Here is a 19,206-nt window from a genome sequence, read left to right as displayed (position 1 = left end):
GAATTGGAAGGGAACTTGGAAGTTGTTGGATTAAACCTCCTCATTTATAGATTAGGACCCTGAGGCTGAGACATTGATTGACATACTTAGTGGCTTCTAGCCTCAAAAGTTTCTCCCCCCCCAATCCCATACTTCTTAAACAAAGGTATGATTACGTCAATTCCACCTCCCCATAATTTGAAAAATCTCCATGGCTCCCTATAGGGAATCAAATATAAAACGCTCTACGAGGCTTTTAAAGCTCTTCCCAACTAGTCCCCTTCTTTTCCAGTCTTGTTATATCGCTTTGTAAACTCGATGACCCCACAAAGTCTATTTGTAGTTTCTTGAATACTACACACTTCCATCTCCCAGGTTTTTTTTTTTTTTTTTTTTTTTTTTTTTTTTTTAGGGGTTTTGTTATTCCCGGTGCCTGGAATGTTCTTTTCTCAATTCTATCTCCTGATTTCCTGCAAGATTCAGTTCAATGCTATTTTGCCAGGTCTTTTCCTCTTCCTTTCCCTCCCCTTCCTCCTTCTCCGCTCTAGAGTCTTCCCTCTGTGATTCTTCAATTTACACCAAATATATCTTGAATATAAATCATTTATATGTTGTCTTCATTATTAGAGTATAAACTCTTTGAGAGCAAGTACCTACCTGTCTTTACTTTTCTTCGTATCAGCTTTGATTATTAAAAGAGTACCTGGCATGTAAGTATTTAAATAGGCCGTTGGAGATTCACTGATACAGCCAAATGAGTACCAGTGGAAGAATTTAAACTCAGATCTTCCTGATTTCAAGTCCAGAGTTCCTTTTTTTTTGCTAGGGAGATTGGGTATCACGGTGAAGAGTAAAGGGGAGGTGGGGAACTAAGCAGCTGTTTATCTCTTCTTAAGTGGATCTCCTGACCTGCCATTCTTCTCCCCTTCTAACAGACAGGAAAACCCAAACCTTAGGTTTGGGGGTTTATACAAAGAATGCCATTCAGACCTGGAAAGGAAGTTGAGCTTTCATCCAATCAAGACAACAGAATAGGTGGAATTACAAGGGGAAAAAAAGTGTATAATACATAGTTTGATGAAGTGAAAGAAGGCAAAGAGACATAGAAAGAATACTAGCTTTGGGAATCTAAAGGACCTGGATTCAAATCCTACATGTAATCTTGTGGCAAGTCATTTTTACCTCCCTAGATCCTTATCTGTAAAAGAGAAAGATTGGGCCAGATAGTTGCTGGAGTCTCTCCAACTAGAACCAATGATTAACAGTTCTTCACAAATACAAGTAGAGTAATGGGTTGGCAGGCTTTCTTGTTCAAATCAGGCTTGAACTTTATAGAACTTCTTGCAGCTTCATTTAATATAGTTTCAATATGAAACTGAATCCCAGAAACATTAAAGACCAAAGTCAGAGAGTGAAAAAGCGAGGATGAGGATCCAATTGTCAGGGTCCAGTGCTTACAGAAAAAGTGGTTTGTTTTTAGGATGTGAGCATTTGGGGCCAATTAGTGTGAAGGGACCATTCTGGAGGTTGCTGTAGTGTATGAATATAGGGTAATAGAGAACTGAACTTGCATTAACAGCAATTTGGAAAATAAAGATGGTGGTTGGTGGTATGGTAAAATAATTATTTCTTTAAACTTGTTGAATCTGGGATCTGTGCAGAAATAAAGGATTAGAGTTCAAAAGATTGGGTAGAATTAGAGAATGTAGTTTGATATCTTTCAATTAGAGATAAAAATACCTTATTTTTTTGTGGGGGAACCCTATATTTTAGAGATAGAAAACATGAGACAAAAAATATAAGTGAAAAATGGGTATAATGAAACCATATCACCTTAATAGTTTGTATACATAAAGACAGTTTTTCAAAATCATTGGGACTTCAACATTTATTTTCATTTGGATAAAATTTTATTGATATCATTGACATTCACAAATACAATTTTCTTATTTTTCCCTTAATATTTCTACCTGTTTACTCATTTTTATTGATCCCTTTTACTTATCCTTTGAACTAGTACTGATATGCAGTACACATTTGAAAGTAAAACCTAATTTCTTTCTTACTAATAGATTCCCTATGAAAATAAAAAAAGGAATACCATGAAATAGTCTTTTCTTGCTTCTTGCTGGTTCTTATTAAGGCATGACTATTTTTAGTGTTCAGGATGTGGCAGTGATTGTTTTCATGTCTTTATCTCTGTTTTTAATGTCAAAAGCAAAGGCCAGTATTTTATGGCTTACATGCAAACCTTCTCTATTCAAGGGAGAATTTTGCATAAATTTTTGAGAAAATTTTTTCATATAAAGTAAACTTGCATTTGTATTCTAAATTAGACTTACACACTCTAAATTTGATTTGTAAATATGGTCATTTGTACTTTTTTTGAAGTCTACATCTATAACAATTTAGTAATTGCTGCTAAAAATTTTTGCTTTTGTGATTTTCTAATCTAAGTATTGTGGTCACACTAGTCTTATTAATAAAAACAGTTTTAAGTAATAGCAAATTAAAATTTGTTATAAGATTAAAATTATAAGATATGTTATAAGATTATGGGTCCATATTGTAGAAATGCATTTGAAAGAAATACTTGAAGTATTTTAGTAGTTAAATCCTTTGTGATAATCATTAATAATTATTTTAATAACAACATTTAATTATATTAATATTATATTAATTATATAATATGTAAATATATTAAATGTAATATATTATATTAATAATTATTATTAATGTTAATAATTAATAAAAATATAAAATATAGTAAATTTCTAATATGCTTCAGAAGATATCTTTGTGGAACAGTTATTGAAATAATAGCATCAGATATGAACAAGAACAGTCATTCTCAAATTATTTATTTCCTACCCTGATCACCTCATTCAGCTCTCACACTTCTTTATTTTTTGTGCTTTTTCCTGACTGAACACTTGATTTTTCTTTCTTCTAACATGGTCACATGGAAATGACTCTAGATTTTCAAAGACTATACTAGTACAGACCTCCACTTTGAAATATGGAATAATTTGTAATGAAAACATATAATTATAAATAATATTTACATATAAGATTTACAAAATGCTTTACTATGTTAATTCATTTGATCTTCATAATAGTCCTGTGATATAAGTATCTTTATTCCATTTTACAGATGAAGAAATTGAAGGTAAAAGAGGTTAAGTGATTTGATCAGGATCACAATAGCTTAAGGCAGGATTTGAAAGCAGGTCTCTTTTCAGACTCCCAGTCAAAGACTGTATCTAGGAGCATCTAGTTTTTGTAGTGGTTAGGGCACCAGCCCTGAAGTCAGGAGGGTCCTGAGTTCAAATGTGAACTCAGACACTTAACACTTCTTAGCTGTGTCATCTTGGGCAAGTCACTTAAACCCAATTGCCTCAGCAAAAAAAAAGCAAAAAATAAAAAAATAAACCAAACTATTTTCTATGGTATCAATGATATTTTAAATTGTGATTATTTATTTTTTGTAGGTATCATTCTGGAATATGAAAAAAGTGGAGAACTAAAGACAAAATCCATAGATTTACTTGATCTCAGTCCCAAGTAAGTTATCTAGTTAATATGGCATGTAAGTTCACATAATATTTAAAAAGTTCTACATTGTTAATAATATTAATTAATAGGCAGACTTTGAGTGATCCATAGGCGTGCAGAATAAACCTCAAATAAAATAAAAATGGCACTATATTGTTTTTTCTTTTCTTGTTTTGATAGAGATAGGACTTACTTAGGGAATGATGGGAGAAGAGGGTACTTTTTGTGTCTTGATATTTTCTTTCTGTTACATCTTTTTGCTGGCTACAAGTGGTAAACTTAATGAAACTGAGATGATTATGTCGCTCAGAGACACCGTATATTTAAATATGAATATTTACACCTTCATATTCCACAATACAGACATGATAATGTGTTTCATTATAGTCACACCTCAAAGAAATGACTCCTCAGCAATATTTCCCTGCAGAATAGCTGCTATTTCCCAAGAGCTTTATAGATAGATACTAATTCTATGTCTTATGTTTAGGGAGGGTCAGAGGCCACTTCCAAGAACCACAGATAGCCTGGGAAAACTTATTTCTGAAATAACAATATTGATCTTTCCACAGTCAGTGTTGGGGTGAGAGACTGACAAACATCTTTATTACTAGCATCTATTATCTTCTCAGATACCTTAAACTTAGCTGCTGAACTAGGTTAGTTATAATTATGCTGATTATTTCTTTTGCCATGTCTCCTTTTGGGACTGAGCTATAAAAATGTACATGGAGTATATCATCCTCTTTATAGCACTTTATCATATCCTACCAAATCATCATACACTTGGACTACCAACTGAAGTGAATTGAACTGAGTTATTCTTAGGACTTGACTCTTAATTCTGGAAAGGACATTTATATGCAGGAGCATTTATTGCAAGAATATCTTACAAAGCTCCTCCCTAATTCTGGAATCCCCCAGCACACAAAGGGGTTGATAAAAACTCCAACTTGCCACCAGCATACCACAACTGGCTGACTGGCAGAACTTGTAGGGACAATTGAAGGCTGAGTAAACAATGAAATATAATTTGTGTATGATTGTTTTTCTGCTGATTAAGAGGTCATATTTCATTAGTATTGACATAGTTATGAGGTCACACTGTGGTGCAAAGTTTAATCTTGCCCTAATGATCAGTGAGAAATCCTAACTGGGCAGGTAGCAGAAAGGAGAGTAGGGAAAAAATCCTAAGCATTTAATAGCAATAATAACTCATTAACATTTTTTCCTAGTTTTTTTTATTATGGCTATTTCTAGATAACATAGCACACCCATTGGGCTACTTGTTTATTCTTTAGTCTAATCTCTGTTCCTGCTGGGGATCCTCCCTCTACCAGTGCATGCTACAATCCATACATATCTTGCCATCCTGTTCTATTCCTGCTCATTTCTTATTATTTTTTTTAATCCTCCATAGAGGATCTGGCCAAAGGACAGGAGGCCTTTCTTTCTGTCTCTTGGTCATTGTATTATATTCAGAATTAATTCTCTCTTTCTGAAGGTTCCATTTAAGATATATCTGATCTGTTTCTCTGACTCTTATATTTCAGCAGGTATTTCCCTGCTCTAGACACTTTAACAGGATATTTTATCATACAAAACATTCTTCTAGATGCTATAGGGAATATAAAGAATAATCCTATCCTACCCACATTTTTAAAAATGGCTTGGAGTCCTTAACTTCAAGGCTCAGATCAAGTGCAAACTCCTACAGGAGTCTTTTCAGAATCATCTTCATAATGCTGCTCTTGAAATGTCTTTAGCTTGTCTTTGTATGTAAATTTTATCTTTTTAAAATCTACTTTTTTTATTCTATTATATTAATTACTATATTATAATCATCATTATTATATACTATCTAATTCTAATACATTATATTTTCTATATTCCTTTTGTCATCAGTCTCCCACACAAATCTGGAACATAAGCTCTATGAGAGGAGAGAACTTTGGTGCCTTACCTAGTTGGCAATTAAAAAATGCTCACTGAATTTAATTCTTGGAGCCATTAAAGAGATTTTTGAGTACAAAAGTGACATGACCAGATATAGTGCTATAGGAATCAAGCAATCAGTAATAGAGCATTTTATTGATCATTAGGGATGCACCAGAAACTATTAAAATGCTCGTTGAATATAATTAAATCTTGGAGCCATTAAAGAGGTTTTTGAGTACAAAAGTGACATGGCCAGATACAGTGTTATAGGAATCAAGCAGTCAGTAACAGAGTGTTTTATTGATCATTAGGGATGCACCAGACACTATGCTAAATGCTAGTGTTACAAATATAAAAGGTGAAACAATTTCTACTCATGAGAAGCTTACATTATTTTGGGAGCCATGTGAAGAGTTGGTAGCATGGGGGGAGACTCAAGGAATTTAGGAAGCTAGAGCAAAATTAGAGATAATGAAGGCTTAAAGTAGGGTGTCAGCAGCATAGCGAATGGGAGGGATGTGAGAAGTGTGAGAATCACCAGGATTTAGGAACTTATTTGACATGTGTAGGAGGAGAAGGAAAATAGATCTGAGGTTTCTATCCTTTCTGATCTATAGAATGGTGGTGCCATAAGTAGAACTAGAAAAGGTGGAAGGGAGGTCTAGGTTGAGGAAAAACTCTGGAGTTTGAGGTTTTTATAGGCTTTTATAGCAGCAGCCACCATGCAATAGATGGTGCATGAATGAAATTCTGACTATACAACTTCATATAATTTTAAAGAGGATAAGAAAGGGAAGAAAGCTAAGGAAAATATTATGACTACATACAAAATTCTCTATTGAACTCAAATTTAAAACACACATACACACATACACACGAGATGAAAGAACAACATATAATAGAACAAATTTCTGTTACAAAAATGTAAGACTTGGTATTATAAAGGTAAAAGTCCATAATGAGCTGAGCTTTAGAAAAGAAGACAACAGAATATGAGGTACTTTAAACTTGTTTCAAACAAACCAAGTCATAATTTTGAACTACTCCATTCCTATTATGTTTTCCTTATTTTCATGAAGGAGGAGAATGATCATGATACTGGAAATTATTCCTCAGCAAAATTCAAAATTAGATGAAAGAAATGATTTATAAGCACAAGGGGGGGAAAGAGAGCTAATCATGAGGAATCAAGGACCATTGAAAATGTCATGTTTATATAATGCATTTTAAATTGTCTTGAAAAAATGGAGAAAATGTAACTCAAAACATTTTAAGTGAATATTAAAATTTGTTTTTACATGTAATAGTAGTGTCATTACAAACAAACCTCATTTTTTCTTTTTGATTTTATATTTTTTGGCTAGAGTAAGAGGGTAGTAAAAATGTTGAAGACAGATTTAATTGAAAAAAAATTGACAATCATTTTAACTGTTATGTGATGAATGATTGAATTACGTGATGATGGATTGGAAAACCACATCTAAAGCATTTTGATTAATTGATAGATGATACCTCTCTCCAAGTAACTTGTTACAAGGTTTTTCTTTCCTTGGCCATGCCATATTCAATGTTGTCATTAGGGTTGAGAATGGAGAAAAGATAGGGAAAAGTATTTATATAGAACTTACTATGTGCCAGGTACTGTGTGCTAAGTGCTTTACAAAAATTACTTCACTTTATCCTCAAAAAAAAAAAAAAAAAAAAAAAACCCAAAAACCAACAACAACAAAAAACAAACAAAAAAAACTAAGCTAAGCACTATTAGTATTTTACAGTTTAGGAAACTGAGGCAGTGATTTGCTCTTGGTCATACTGCTAGTCTAAGGCTTGATTTGAATTCAGATGTTCTTGACTGTAGGCTCTTATCTACTGCACTGCTTAGCTGCCTTCAAGGAATAGGATGATGGTCTAAAAGGCATACATGTCAAATTGTTATAAATGACCCCAAAGATGGGAGAGGATGTATATAAAGTAAATGAGAGAATCAGAACTCAAAATTTTGGAAGAGAGAACAGTGGCTAAAACTGAGAAGATAAGATTTATATTTAGGCTAAATAAATTTGTTACCCAGACAGATGAGATCTGGGTGACAATAGTTCATGTGAAAAAGACTTTGGACCCTTTGTTAGTTAAAATTAGTCAAAAATATAGAGAAAAAAGTCAATACAATCTTAATTTGTAATATAAATGCAATATTCAGCAATAAATGTAAATCATAGTAATGATATACATAAATGTATGTATAATATATGTTTTCTATATACATATGTGTATATATGTTTAAATGTGTATGTATGTATACACACACACACATATATAAAGGTGTGTGTTTATATGTGTGTAAATGATTCCAGTTGTTTCTGTCTACTCCATCATCTATCCACCCCTGTATCTACTTCTTTGAGAAGGACATTGATAAACCAGGGGAGATATGGTTCTAGAGCATCCTGGTTTTGAGGTCAGCTCTTTGATTTGATATCATTGTAGGGTATCTTAATATTAGGCAGTTTGTAGGTGAATATTGTATTAGATTGGGTACCAGGTAGATAATATGGGTTTTTATTGATGGTACTTTGGGCTTCATTATCGAAGAGCATCATTGATATAATATGCACAACATTTTGATTTGTGTGAGTATGGATAAATAAAAAATTCTGTTTACTAAAAGGTAGCTCAAATGAATGTGCTTGTTTTCAATAGTAAAGACTGAAAATAATACCATAATACATGAATACTGCATTTTCCAAAGTCATCACATCCATCTTACTTATAATATTAACATGAGAGATAATTATAGGAAGAAAAACATAATTTCTACTGATAGATTTTTTAGAATCTCTGTCTTCCAATGTTTGTATAATTCTCACTTTGTCAAAATTTTGCTTTATTTGTATAATTCTCACTTTGTCAAAATTTTGCTTTAATGAAATAATTTAATTTTGTGTTTGCTTTAATGGCTGTGCAATGTTGTTTTCATATAGAATAATCAGTATTTTCTTGTGTATTACAGTACAGATGTAAGTGCCTTAGTAGAAGAGATCAGGAAAGCAGAGCCTCTTATCACAGCTTCACGAACAGATCAAGTCAAACACCTAATCTTGAAATTACAAGATAAACTTGGACAACAGGGTGACCACAAGTTCTACCTTTTTAAGGTAATAAATAAGATTTTGATTGTAGATGTATTATTTAGTTTTCAGTTGAACAAAACAAAGATATGAGTTTCATTGTCAGTTTACATTTATAGGTTTTATTCCACTTCTTCCACTCTTTCTATTCTTTATCAAAATATGAGTTCTTCAGAGTGTAGCAGGTTTTTATCACCCCTGTAACCATGAATTGAATTGAACTGAATTTTGAAAATTGTTTGAAGCTAAGGTTTTTCAGAATCCTAATTCCTTTTTTAGGATTAGCCCACCAGTCAATGATGTAATCCCCAATTAAATCTTTTTTTTTTAGGGTTATCCTGCCTTATGATGGAGCTGATTCTCTAGGAACTTGCCATCCCTTAATCCTTCCTCCATAAGGGCTGCATCTCCCTTATTATTTGTGAATTCCACTAGGAAACTTAGCTCTTCTTTTTCCCCTTGTTAATTGCTAATACCCCTTTTCTTTACTAAAACCCTATATAGATTTAGCCCACTGTTAGTAGCAAAATAAAATCTTTGCCTTTTGGGGGAAAAAAGATTTTTAACAAACTTATCATTCTACAGATAACAACAATACTGATACTTAAAATATTTGATATCTTTTTTTCTTTAAATGATGTGACTGACTGAATAATTACAATTGATAGTGCATTATAATCTATGACATGAAGCAAATGGATGTCTCATTCCTTTTGAGTGTCTTTGAAGTCTGTTCTTTGAATAGCTTCTTTTCAAAAGGCTTGTTGTTGTTTATTTTCTATTAGGTTAATAGTAGGCAAGAAATTTCTATCTATAGCCATCACTGCTTGAGTTTGTGCATTAATGAACTTATAATTTTTTTATTTAAAATCTTTATTTATAAAGTAAATATTAGACATCAATGTAGCCACAACTTTTAGGTAATATAATTTCAATATATACAATGTCATAATAGTTTTTTTTCAGCCTGTTCTTAAAGTCACTTTCAAATTTTCTTGTCTGTTTATTCCCATTTCCATTTCCTATTAACTGTTCTTCCTCCCTGTGCTTCTCTTTTGTCTCCTGAGTCCTAGATGTGGCCTTGCCTGGTCTGCCTATTGCTTACAAGCAATCTTAATTATTCAGTTCAATTCAACAAGCCCTAAATGAGTGTTTAGTATGTGCAAAGCAAATTATAGTGGTCACAGTAACTGAATATGATCAATGCATCAAGAGTTTTGCTTTCTCCAGAGCTTGTACATAAACTAGATCAGGATACTGAAAAGCTGACATTTTAATTTTATTATCACAATAAGAATAAAAGAAATGTCCTTTTAACATTTCGATTAGTACATGATATATTTCCTATTCCATTTTTAAATAGTTTTTATTTACAAGATATATGCATGGGTAATTTTATATTGACAATTACCAAACCTTTTGTTCTAATTTTTCCCCTCCTTCCCCCCCCCCCCCATAGCAGGATGACCAATACATGTTCAATATGTTAAAGTATAAATTAAATACAATATATGTATACATGTCCAAACAGTTGTTTTGCTGTACAATATATTTTCTATTCTAATGATTTAAATATCAACAATTTTATTGATTATAGTACTACTACTATAATATCAATATATCACTGCTATGATAGCAGCTCATATGAATTTTACAGACCCTTTATTTAAAAAACTCATTGAGGTAGGTGCCACGATATTATCATTCCCGTTTAAATATGAAAAAGTTAAAGTTGTAATGAAGATGCAGAAATGCAGATTGAATGTTTTAGAAAGCTTAAAGTATTATTTATGCGAAAAATCCAATTGTCAGCAAACACTCATGCAAAAATTCAACATATATGTCAACTACCTCAAAATTGATAGATATTAACATACAAGTGAAAATGAATTTATGTGAGATGCTTAGTCTTACTGAAGTTCACTGTGTTCCATGGAGACACCATTATTCATTTCTTGAAAGTTAAAAAGTTACTAAAAAGTTCTCTTTAAGGTACCTTTGAAAGTCGGACACAAAGCTATGGGACTGAAGGCTCTATCCATTGTATCATACCACCCTAGAGTCAAGGCGCTTGTAAGGAGAGGGGAACAATAAGAAAGGGAAGGGGGTAGAAAAGCCTTTTACAGAAGGGAGGGTCTAAGTTAAATCTTGAACAAAGCTAGAAAAACTTTGTGGCAGAGGTGAGGGTTTTGCCAAGTAGAAGGGGGGAGGGGGGAGAGCCAGAGCTAAATATAGCCTCCCAACTATATTTAGAAGTTAAAATTGTGTATGTATTGTATATATTTTTAGATTTTCTTAATTCACTGAAATTTCATGTTTTCTGCTTCTATGCAATTTATACTATTTCCCTGCAGTGTCATCAGTGTGATGACAAACATGTTTTTAATGAAATTGAAACTTTTTTTTGTCTACTTCCAAAATAATTAAGTTAATATATGCCATTTAATAATGAATTACTGGTAATATCTATCTATCTATCTATCTATCTATCTATCTATCTATACTGTATGCCTCATAGTTAAATATCAATTTTTTTCCTTTTCCCCCATTTTCTTTTTTCTCCTCAATTTTCTTCCCTACCTTGCCCTTCTTTTATTGAGATTTTTAAACCTTTGATGAATAGGAGATGGATTTACCAATACTATGTATAGTGGATACAATGGATACTAAGTAGAAAGAGCATAATAGACTGAATACAGAGCCCGGTTTTGCCACTTCCTAGTTGGCCGTAATATTTGATTTGGGGACACTGTTTCCTTACCTGTAAAACTAGTGGGTTAGCTCTAAGTGCAATGATCCTAAAAACCATGATAATTTTATACAATTATAACAACATGTAAAAGGCAAGGAGATTGGGGAGACTGTGATTTCCTGGAAAGAGCACTGGATTTTCAATCAATCCCTTTGATTTGTAATTCAATTCGTAATTTGTAACTCAAATTGGCTACTTACTACCTAGAGCAAAATTAGGAGCATAAATTGTATTATCTCTAAGAAACTTCAAATTCCAAAACCTAAAACTACATGTGTCAACATAGCTTTTTTGTCTGCCTTGTTTATTTATTGATTTATATAATAATTATTTTTTAAAAGAGGGGATAGATAGATCTCATTTATTATAACAATATTGTTTACAAACTAAACTTTTTTTTTTCAGGTACTATACACACAAGCGATCTTTTCCAGTCACAGGCAACAATTTAAAGCAGCAGAATAAAAATAGATCTATAAAGGCAAATAACTGTAAATTAATTTTCGCCCCATTCTTTTTGTCCTGAAATGATCTTTCCAGCAGGTGGCAACATTCAACTTCAGATATCAGGTTTAGGAACCCATTTTTCTCTTCTTCCTTAATTACACAAACACTAATAATTGAGACCCTATTAAACGCCATAAGGAGATACAAAGATGAATAAAATTCAGTTCTTGCTCTTCAGAGGGATTTGTAAGTGGCAATAAGTATGAAGTTGTTGTTTTTCAACACGCACAGACACATTTAAAAAACAAAAAAAATTAAAATTGATGATTCTGGGATAATGAATAACTATCGTCAGTTTTAAAGAGTAATGGCACTTGATAATAGCAGTATAGCACTGAAGAAAGAACACTAAATGTGTTTCAATTCTATTTCTGCTACTTAATAATTATAGTAGGTACTTACATAGCTTAAGTTTTAAAAGCTTTATTTCATCCAATAACTATTTGAGATAGATTTTAGGTATTATTATAATCTCTATTTTGCCTGTGAGGAAACAGATTCAAATGTGGTGAGGGATTTATTTTATTTATTCATGATTATACCATTGGTAAGTATTAGAGGAAGAATCTTGACTTCAAATTTGAAGATATTTCCACTTTATCATTATATATCTCATTATCTAAAAAGTCTCTAGATTTCAGTTTCCTCATCTTTAAAATGGGAGAATAAATATCTTTAAAGTCACCTTCTACTTCTTAATTCAGTGATACATATATATTTGTAATAGATACACACATCTATGTCTGTGTTTGTTGTATATATTTGTGAGATTATACACACACATAATGATTGTAAAGTCAATCTAATAGATTGACTTTTTTTTTGTAGATGATGACACTTTTTTTTTTTTTTTACTTTTTATGGTGAATTTCAAATGAGTTCACTGTGTTTATATAAGTTCTTATACCTGGAAAATATATTATTGGTCTTAGAAAAATGACAATATTTCATTTCTTTTTTATTCAGACATTTGTTATTTTATATTTACTAGACATAATTAAAAGAATGATGACTTCTAATAGTTTGGTTTTGTTATAAGAATAAATATGTTTTCTTATATTAAAGGTACTCAGAGCACACATATTACCATTGACTAATGTCGCTTTTAACAAATCAGGTTCATGGTAAGTTTCTCTTTTTCATTCTTAATATTTTTGTCATTTATAGTTATAGGCTGGATAATTTTTAGGGGAATTCTAAGCTGGTGCATTATGTTAAAATGTGCTTCAGTTTATTATATGAAACATTTTTTAAAAGTCTGACACTAATTTTAATGACTTTTTTGCAACATGTAATTCATACTACTTTTAACGATGATCTCTATAATTATGTACCTTTAATATTAGTGTACTATAATCAGTCAGTCCTGACTAGTTATTATTGTTAAGTACCTATCCTCTCAAAGAATTCACAGTTTAAGGAGGAGACCTTATTTTAAAAATAAAATAAAACAAGCTATTTACAAAAGAAATTGGAAATAATCAGCAGAGGAAAGTCCCTAGAATTAAGGATTGGGAAAAGCTTCCTCTGGAAGATGGGATTTTTACCTGGGACTTGAAGAAATCCACTAGGGAAGTCAGGAAATAGAAATGGGGGGGGGGGTGAGAGGCACCCTAGGCATTGAGGAGTCTGGTTCTGAATAAAAAATGTATGGATTATGATTATTTTCCCCTTCCTTCTCATATGGGAGAGAGAACTGAATGGAAGAGAAATAAAACAAAATTACAAACAAAAGCTTTTATAGCTCATCTCTGAGCAGATAACACTCTTGGAGGGCAGGTAAAGTGTTCAGGCATTCAATACTCTCTCATATCCTTTCACTAACAGGTATAGAGATGAAATTTCTTTGTATAATAATCACAAAATAAAGAGAACAGCTGATTGGAATTGGAAATACAATCTAGACAATCTGAAGAAGAGAAGCAAAAAAGCAGTAACGTTAAAAGATAACTACAATCTCTGTGCAATTAAAACAAATTGATCTTGAATATAGGAGTAGAAACAATAATTATTATAGGTTTTCTAGAACAAGACAAGTAAAAAAAACAACCCACAAAACTTGAATGTCATAAATCAGGAAATAGTACACAATAAAACTGCCCAGAACTTTTAAACATAGAAAGTATCAATTGAACGATTTCACAGATTGTCTCAAGGAAAATTAAATAAATAAATAAATAAAATAAAATAAAATAAAAAAACAGAAAAAAACTACCCGTCTTTCCCCACCTCCTCACAACTCCATGCCCAAAAAACCCACCTATGCTGCAAACTCCAAAACATGCTATTGTTGTTTAATAATTCCAACAACAACTAATTCTTCAATCAATCACCAGAAAGGCCTTCAAAAATAAAAGAAATTCAAATGTACAAGATTATTCTGTCCCCTTTAATAACTACAGGAGGGAATAGAATATGTTCTGAATTGCAAAGGAGCTCAAAATGCAATCCAAGAAGGCCCAATATTTCATAATCTCATTGTTATCTTTAAGGTACAGTCTTTAGGATTGACTCATTCTTGTTACCCTTGTCATTTGAAATGATAAACGACTTAACTTTGGGAATGATTTTTTTGGCTTTAAGGTTTCATTTTTCAAACAAAATTCAAATTTCTCAAATTTATTTTTGAAATAAAGGTTTTCTTCTCTCTGAAATAGAGATTCTAGAATAGATTGTTCATGAATAAATGATTTATTTTTTTACCACTGGAATTTTAGAATTCTATTCACTATGGAAAAGCCCTTGTCTTTTTCTTAACTCCAGTTAAGGCTACTTATTTTAAGGTTACATTTGTAAACTGCATTTATTACATTTTTCTGAACTTTTAAAAACACATCTGTTTTGTTTAGGTAGATTTCAGTGTAGGTAATATATAATGTGTAAAAAAAAGTGGTGGGAAAACTATAGAAGCTACTATTTAGAATCTGAATCTTCAGAGATTTTTAATTTAAATGGGATAACTGCCATAGGAAAAATTATTTTCTGGAATATACTTCTGTAAACTGTATTCTGCAGTAGATATAGTATTTCAGTATATGTTTGTGGTTCAAATGAAGACAAATCTGGGTCAGTGTCAGTCTTGAGTTGTGAGGTGGCAGTTTACAAAGAATTGTATATTCTCAAAATTAAAATGACTATTTCAAACTATTGAATTAGGTTCAGACCATCCATGTTCAATTTTTTATTGTGTAATTTCATTATTTATAATGAGATCAGTTAATGAAAGCTGTCTTCTATTTTTTGATTTTTAAAAAAATGTAGTTAAAAGAAATAATAGTGTGAAGTGCTTTGCTCTCCTAGGCAAGATATCTTCATCTGTCTATCCATCTATTGAGAAAAAGCTATGTTTTAAATGTATTCCATCCATTTTGGAGGAAGGAGCATGGATTAAGTGATCATCAAAATAGCTTTGCTAAATCCAACCAGTGTATCATGCAGACAAATATTTTGTTTTTAATGACACCAAGGATGTGTGTGAGAAAGATATCAGTCTCCAGAATGAGAAATAACAGTATGAATATTCCTTACTTCTGTTTAATAATCCATGGATTGATGATTCATTGTCTAAATTCTTCATTAACCTTGAAATGTTTTTTAACCATTTTAATTTATTGAATCCTTACACATTACTGACTGTTATAACAGTTCAATTAATTCATTAAAAGTAGATTTTAAATTCCCACTATCTGTAGAGCACTTTATTTTCAGGGAAATAGAAAATTTAAATAAGATACCTTTCTTATTCTAACAATAATCCAGACTACTTATTTTCCTTTCATTTATTCTAAAACGAGTTCCTTCAAATTTGAAGGCTATTAATATTTTCCAGAAGGGGTTGAACATTTATATATATATATATTGTTCCCTTCCTTCCGAATACAATTCAGATGGTCTCTTCACTGAGGGACTTTCCTTATCTTCCCAATTATGAGTGTTTTCTGCCTCCTGAAACCATTTTGTAGGAAACTTATTTACTTGTATACATTCTGTGTCCCGCAGCAGAATGTGAACTATTTGGGAACAGAAAATATTTTATTTTTTGGTTTTTGCTTTGTCTTCAAAATATCTTAGCCCCTGGCATGGCATGTTGCACTTAACTAGCAGGTGCTTAGAACATGTTTGTTTTATTGAATAGTCACTCTCAGCTTCATTTTTCCAGTCTGAAAGTTTATGTAGGTATTTTTCTAACATAATAGTAGGAGGCATAAAGTTTGTAAATTTGTGGGAAATGATGATTTGTTGGGACTAATTTTTTTCCTTCTGCACTGTACATAACTCAAATCTCTCCTCCCCCCCTTTTTAGGGAATTAAAGCTTAGAGTTTTAGGTGGTATTTTCTTTGGCGGTGTTATCTTGTATTACTAGTGTTTTTCAAATAAGATGAAATTGGGATTTAGTTTTGGTTCTCCTATGCAGCTAAACCAATTCCATTGAGGAATCAAAGTGAAAAAAGTACTTTTACAATCTATTGATTTTTTTAAAAAGGAGTCAAATGAGATGCTACATTATTTTCACCCTTTTTCTCTTGTATATCTTTTTTTTTTTTTTTTTTTTTTTTTTTTAAAGCTTTATTACTGGTAGCTATGATAGAACATGCAAACTCTGGGATACCTCATCTGGAGAGGAGCTGCATACACTGGAAGGTCACAGGAATGTGGTGTACGCCATAGCATTCAATAATCCTTATGGGTAAATAAAATTTGATTTAAATTTGAATTAAAATGGATTTAAGATTTTTGGGTCATTGTATAAAGTAAAAGGTAATGACAGACAATTCCTCAGACCTGGTAAAGGATGGTATATGGCTTTGTTCGGTTTCATCAAGAGACAATTTTGGGCCAGATACTCTACTAAGCACAAATAATACAAAATAAAGACAAAACTCTCTGGAAAGTCTCCGCCCCTGAGGAATTCACCATCTAATAGGGAGGCAAAAGTCATGAACCACAGAAATGAAAGGAATAGTTTGAGGGGAGAGGACTCTAGTTTGGGTGGGGTGGGATGGTGGGACCTAGGATGGGGGTCTGTCAGGCATTCAGAGAAATGGAAGAGAGATCCTCTTCTAGGATCTTGCATCGAGTTTGGGGAGAATAACGGAAATGAAAAGTTAAATAAGAATTACAAAGTGTAGTGTATGTTTGAGGGCCAAAAGAATGGTAATGATAAGAAATGGCAAGTTCATGTACAATTATCACTCTGATTAGTTTTAGTCAGGGAAGAGTTCATTGTTAATGGGGTACTTGAGTTTGGATTTAAATAATAGATATAACTGGATGGTTAATAAGAGGAAAAACACTCCATGTTGGATGAAAATAAATATAAAGCAATTTGATGCAATAATACTCAATTAGCCATGTTTGAGAGACAACAACTAGACATCTAGATTGTAATAGACAAGATTGGAAAGATAGATTTAGGATTAGATTGTGGAGGGCTTTGATAAGGTTGAGAAACAAGGTTGGAATTATACATTTGAGTTGTTTGACTTTAAATGCTAGACTAGTAGATTTGAACTTTAAAGAAATGGCTGCTATTGAAGGTTTTTCAGAAGAAATCAGCATGATGAAAGTAGCATTCTAGTAATGTGAATTAGGTTTTCAGGATGGTTTTAAAGGGTAAAAGCCTGAAAACAGGAAGGGGGAGCACTTAAAAAATAGTGAATAATGCAGATCTGGCAGTAAGGGCCTTCCTTAGGAAATGGCAAACAATTTTGTAAACTTTGATGTATTTAGAGTGGAAAATTTCTACTATTCTTTTTCTCAAAGTTTTTTCTCAAATGTATATATATATACATTAAAATTTATATATATAATGTAATATATATAATATAATGAAATTAATTTTGAAATAAGGCTCATGCCAATATTTAATGTATATTTGAAAAATGATTAAATTCTTTTAAATTTCAGATAATTTCATTCTGATCTATCAATGATCATCTTAAAGCAGAGAAAATCAGTTTTTCATGATCTTATTACATTGTCATAGAAGAGTTTGGTTGAAATGATAGCAGATTTCTCATAACTTCTGATATAATTATTTCATTTGCAATATCTTTTAAAATATTTGTATATTATCTTGATTTTCACACAATATCCATCAATGCTTCTTTTAACAGACTTGCATCTTTTTTCTTTGTAACTGGGTATATAGAAGAGAAAAATATACATGTTTATACACATAAATATATACTAGTATCCTCTTTGATGTCTATACACATAAAGTTAGAGATAAACATACTTGAGACTTCCTATTAGACAGTAAGATCCTTAGGAAGTATTTAAAAGTAGAATAGGTAGTCATTTAAATAGGAAATAGTAATTTTGACAGTTTTGTCTCTTGGGGAGAGTAGAAAGTGCTTTACAATTTTGTGTGCTGCTCTGATTCTTTGAATTCTCATTTATTTTATTTGAATACATTATTTATCATTCATTTAGACACTGGTGGAACATACTTTTTTATATCTGCACTGACCATATTTTATAGCTATCTAGTAGTAGCTTTCCAGATAATTTTTACCTTTATTTATATGCATTTAAAAATCATAGCAGTCATTATTTAAAGAATTTGCAAACTAATTATAGAACAAATAATAGATTTTATACTTAAGTTGACTTTTAAAATAAAAGATATTTAATTTATGTGTCAGATACAAATCTAAGGTACTGTTTATAGCTCTCTGAATAAGGTACTCTTCCTAATGTTTTATTAGTGGTTCCAGAATCATAAATTATTTCTTCTTGTCTTTAAATTAATTTCTAGTCACTGAATTTTATTTTTTGCTATTAAATAAAATTTTTCAATTTTAGTGACAAAATTGCCACTGGATCTTTTGATAAAACCTGTAAACTATGGAGTGCAGAAACTGGAAAATGTTATCATACTTTTAGAGGCCATACAGCAGAAATTGTGAGTATACTTAGAATTCTATTGTATTTTTAAATGTGATTTTTTTTTTTAGACGTTCCCATGGAAATTAGCTCATGTGCTACAAAAAACATGGTTAATAATCCTCAGGCATTTTCCAATTCTAACATTCTATTTTTTAATCTTTGTATTTTTTATTTCTGTAGAATACCTTTCATATAACACAGCTGACTGATGCTAATATCACTTAAAGCTAATTGATTTTTAGTTTAACATAACTTTCATTATCTTTTGAAGAGCTCTGTAATACATAGTAAATGAATATAACAATATGTTATTTCTATCTTTTCAGTAGACAGTTGGTTTTCTGAAGTTTAATTATTAAAAATGACTTTATAAAAAGAAAACGTATTTCCTGATAAAATTAATATTTCCATGTTATTCAATTCATTTCAATTAAGTAATTAAGTGAGATGATGTG

At 31.4% G+C, this 19,206-nt stretch overlaps 1 protein-coding gene across 2 annotated transcripts in view; it reads left to right on the top strand.

Moving 5' to 3' along the window:
- Nucleotides 1–19,206, top strand: part of DAW1 (dynein assembly factor with WD repeats 1) — a 71,059-nt gene that overhangs the window by 35,669 nt on the left and 16,184 nt on the right. For both annotated transcript variants that reach the window (XM_074298493.1, XM_074298494.1), the window contains exons 3-7: nt 3,471–3,543; nt 8,483–8,627; nt 12,925–12,983; nt 16,425–16,547; nt 18,668–18,767. In XM_074298493.1, the coding sequence (XP_074154594.1) occupies nt 3,471–3,543; nt 8,483–8,627; nt 12,925–12,983; nt 16,425–16,547; nt 18,668–18,767 (500 nt within the window). The remainder of the gene's footprint in view (nt 1–3,470; nt 3,544–8,482; nt 8,628–12,924; nt 12,984–16,424; nt 16,548–18,667; nt 18,768–19,206) is intronic.

Source organism: Sminthopsis crassicaudata, chromosome 3 (genome assembly GCF_048593235.1).
Source record: "Sminthopsis crassicaudata isolate SCR6 chromosome 3, ASM4859323v1, whole genome shotgun sequence".
NCBI classification, from domain to species: Eukaryota; Metazoa; Chordata; class Mammalia; order Dasyuromorphia; family Dasyuridae; genus Sminthopsis; species Sminthopsis crassicaudata.
The sequence above is the reverse complement of the archived record's forward strand: the minus strand, read 5'-3'. Positions and strand labels throughout refer to the sequence as shown.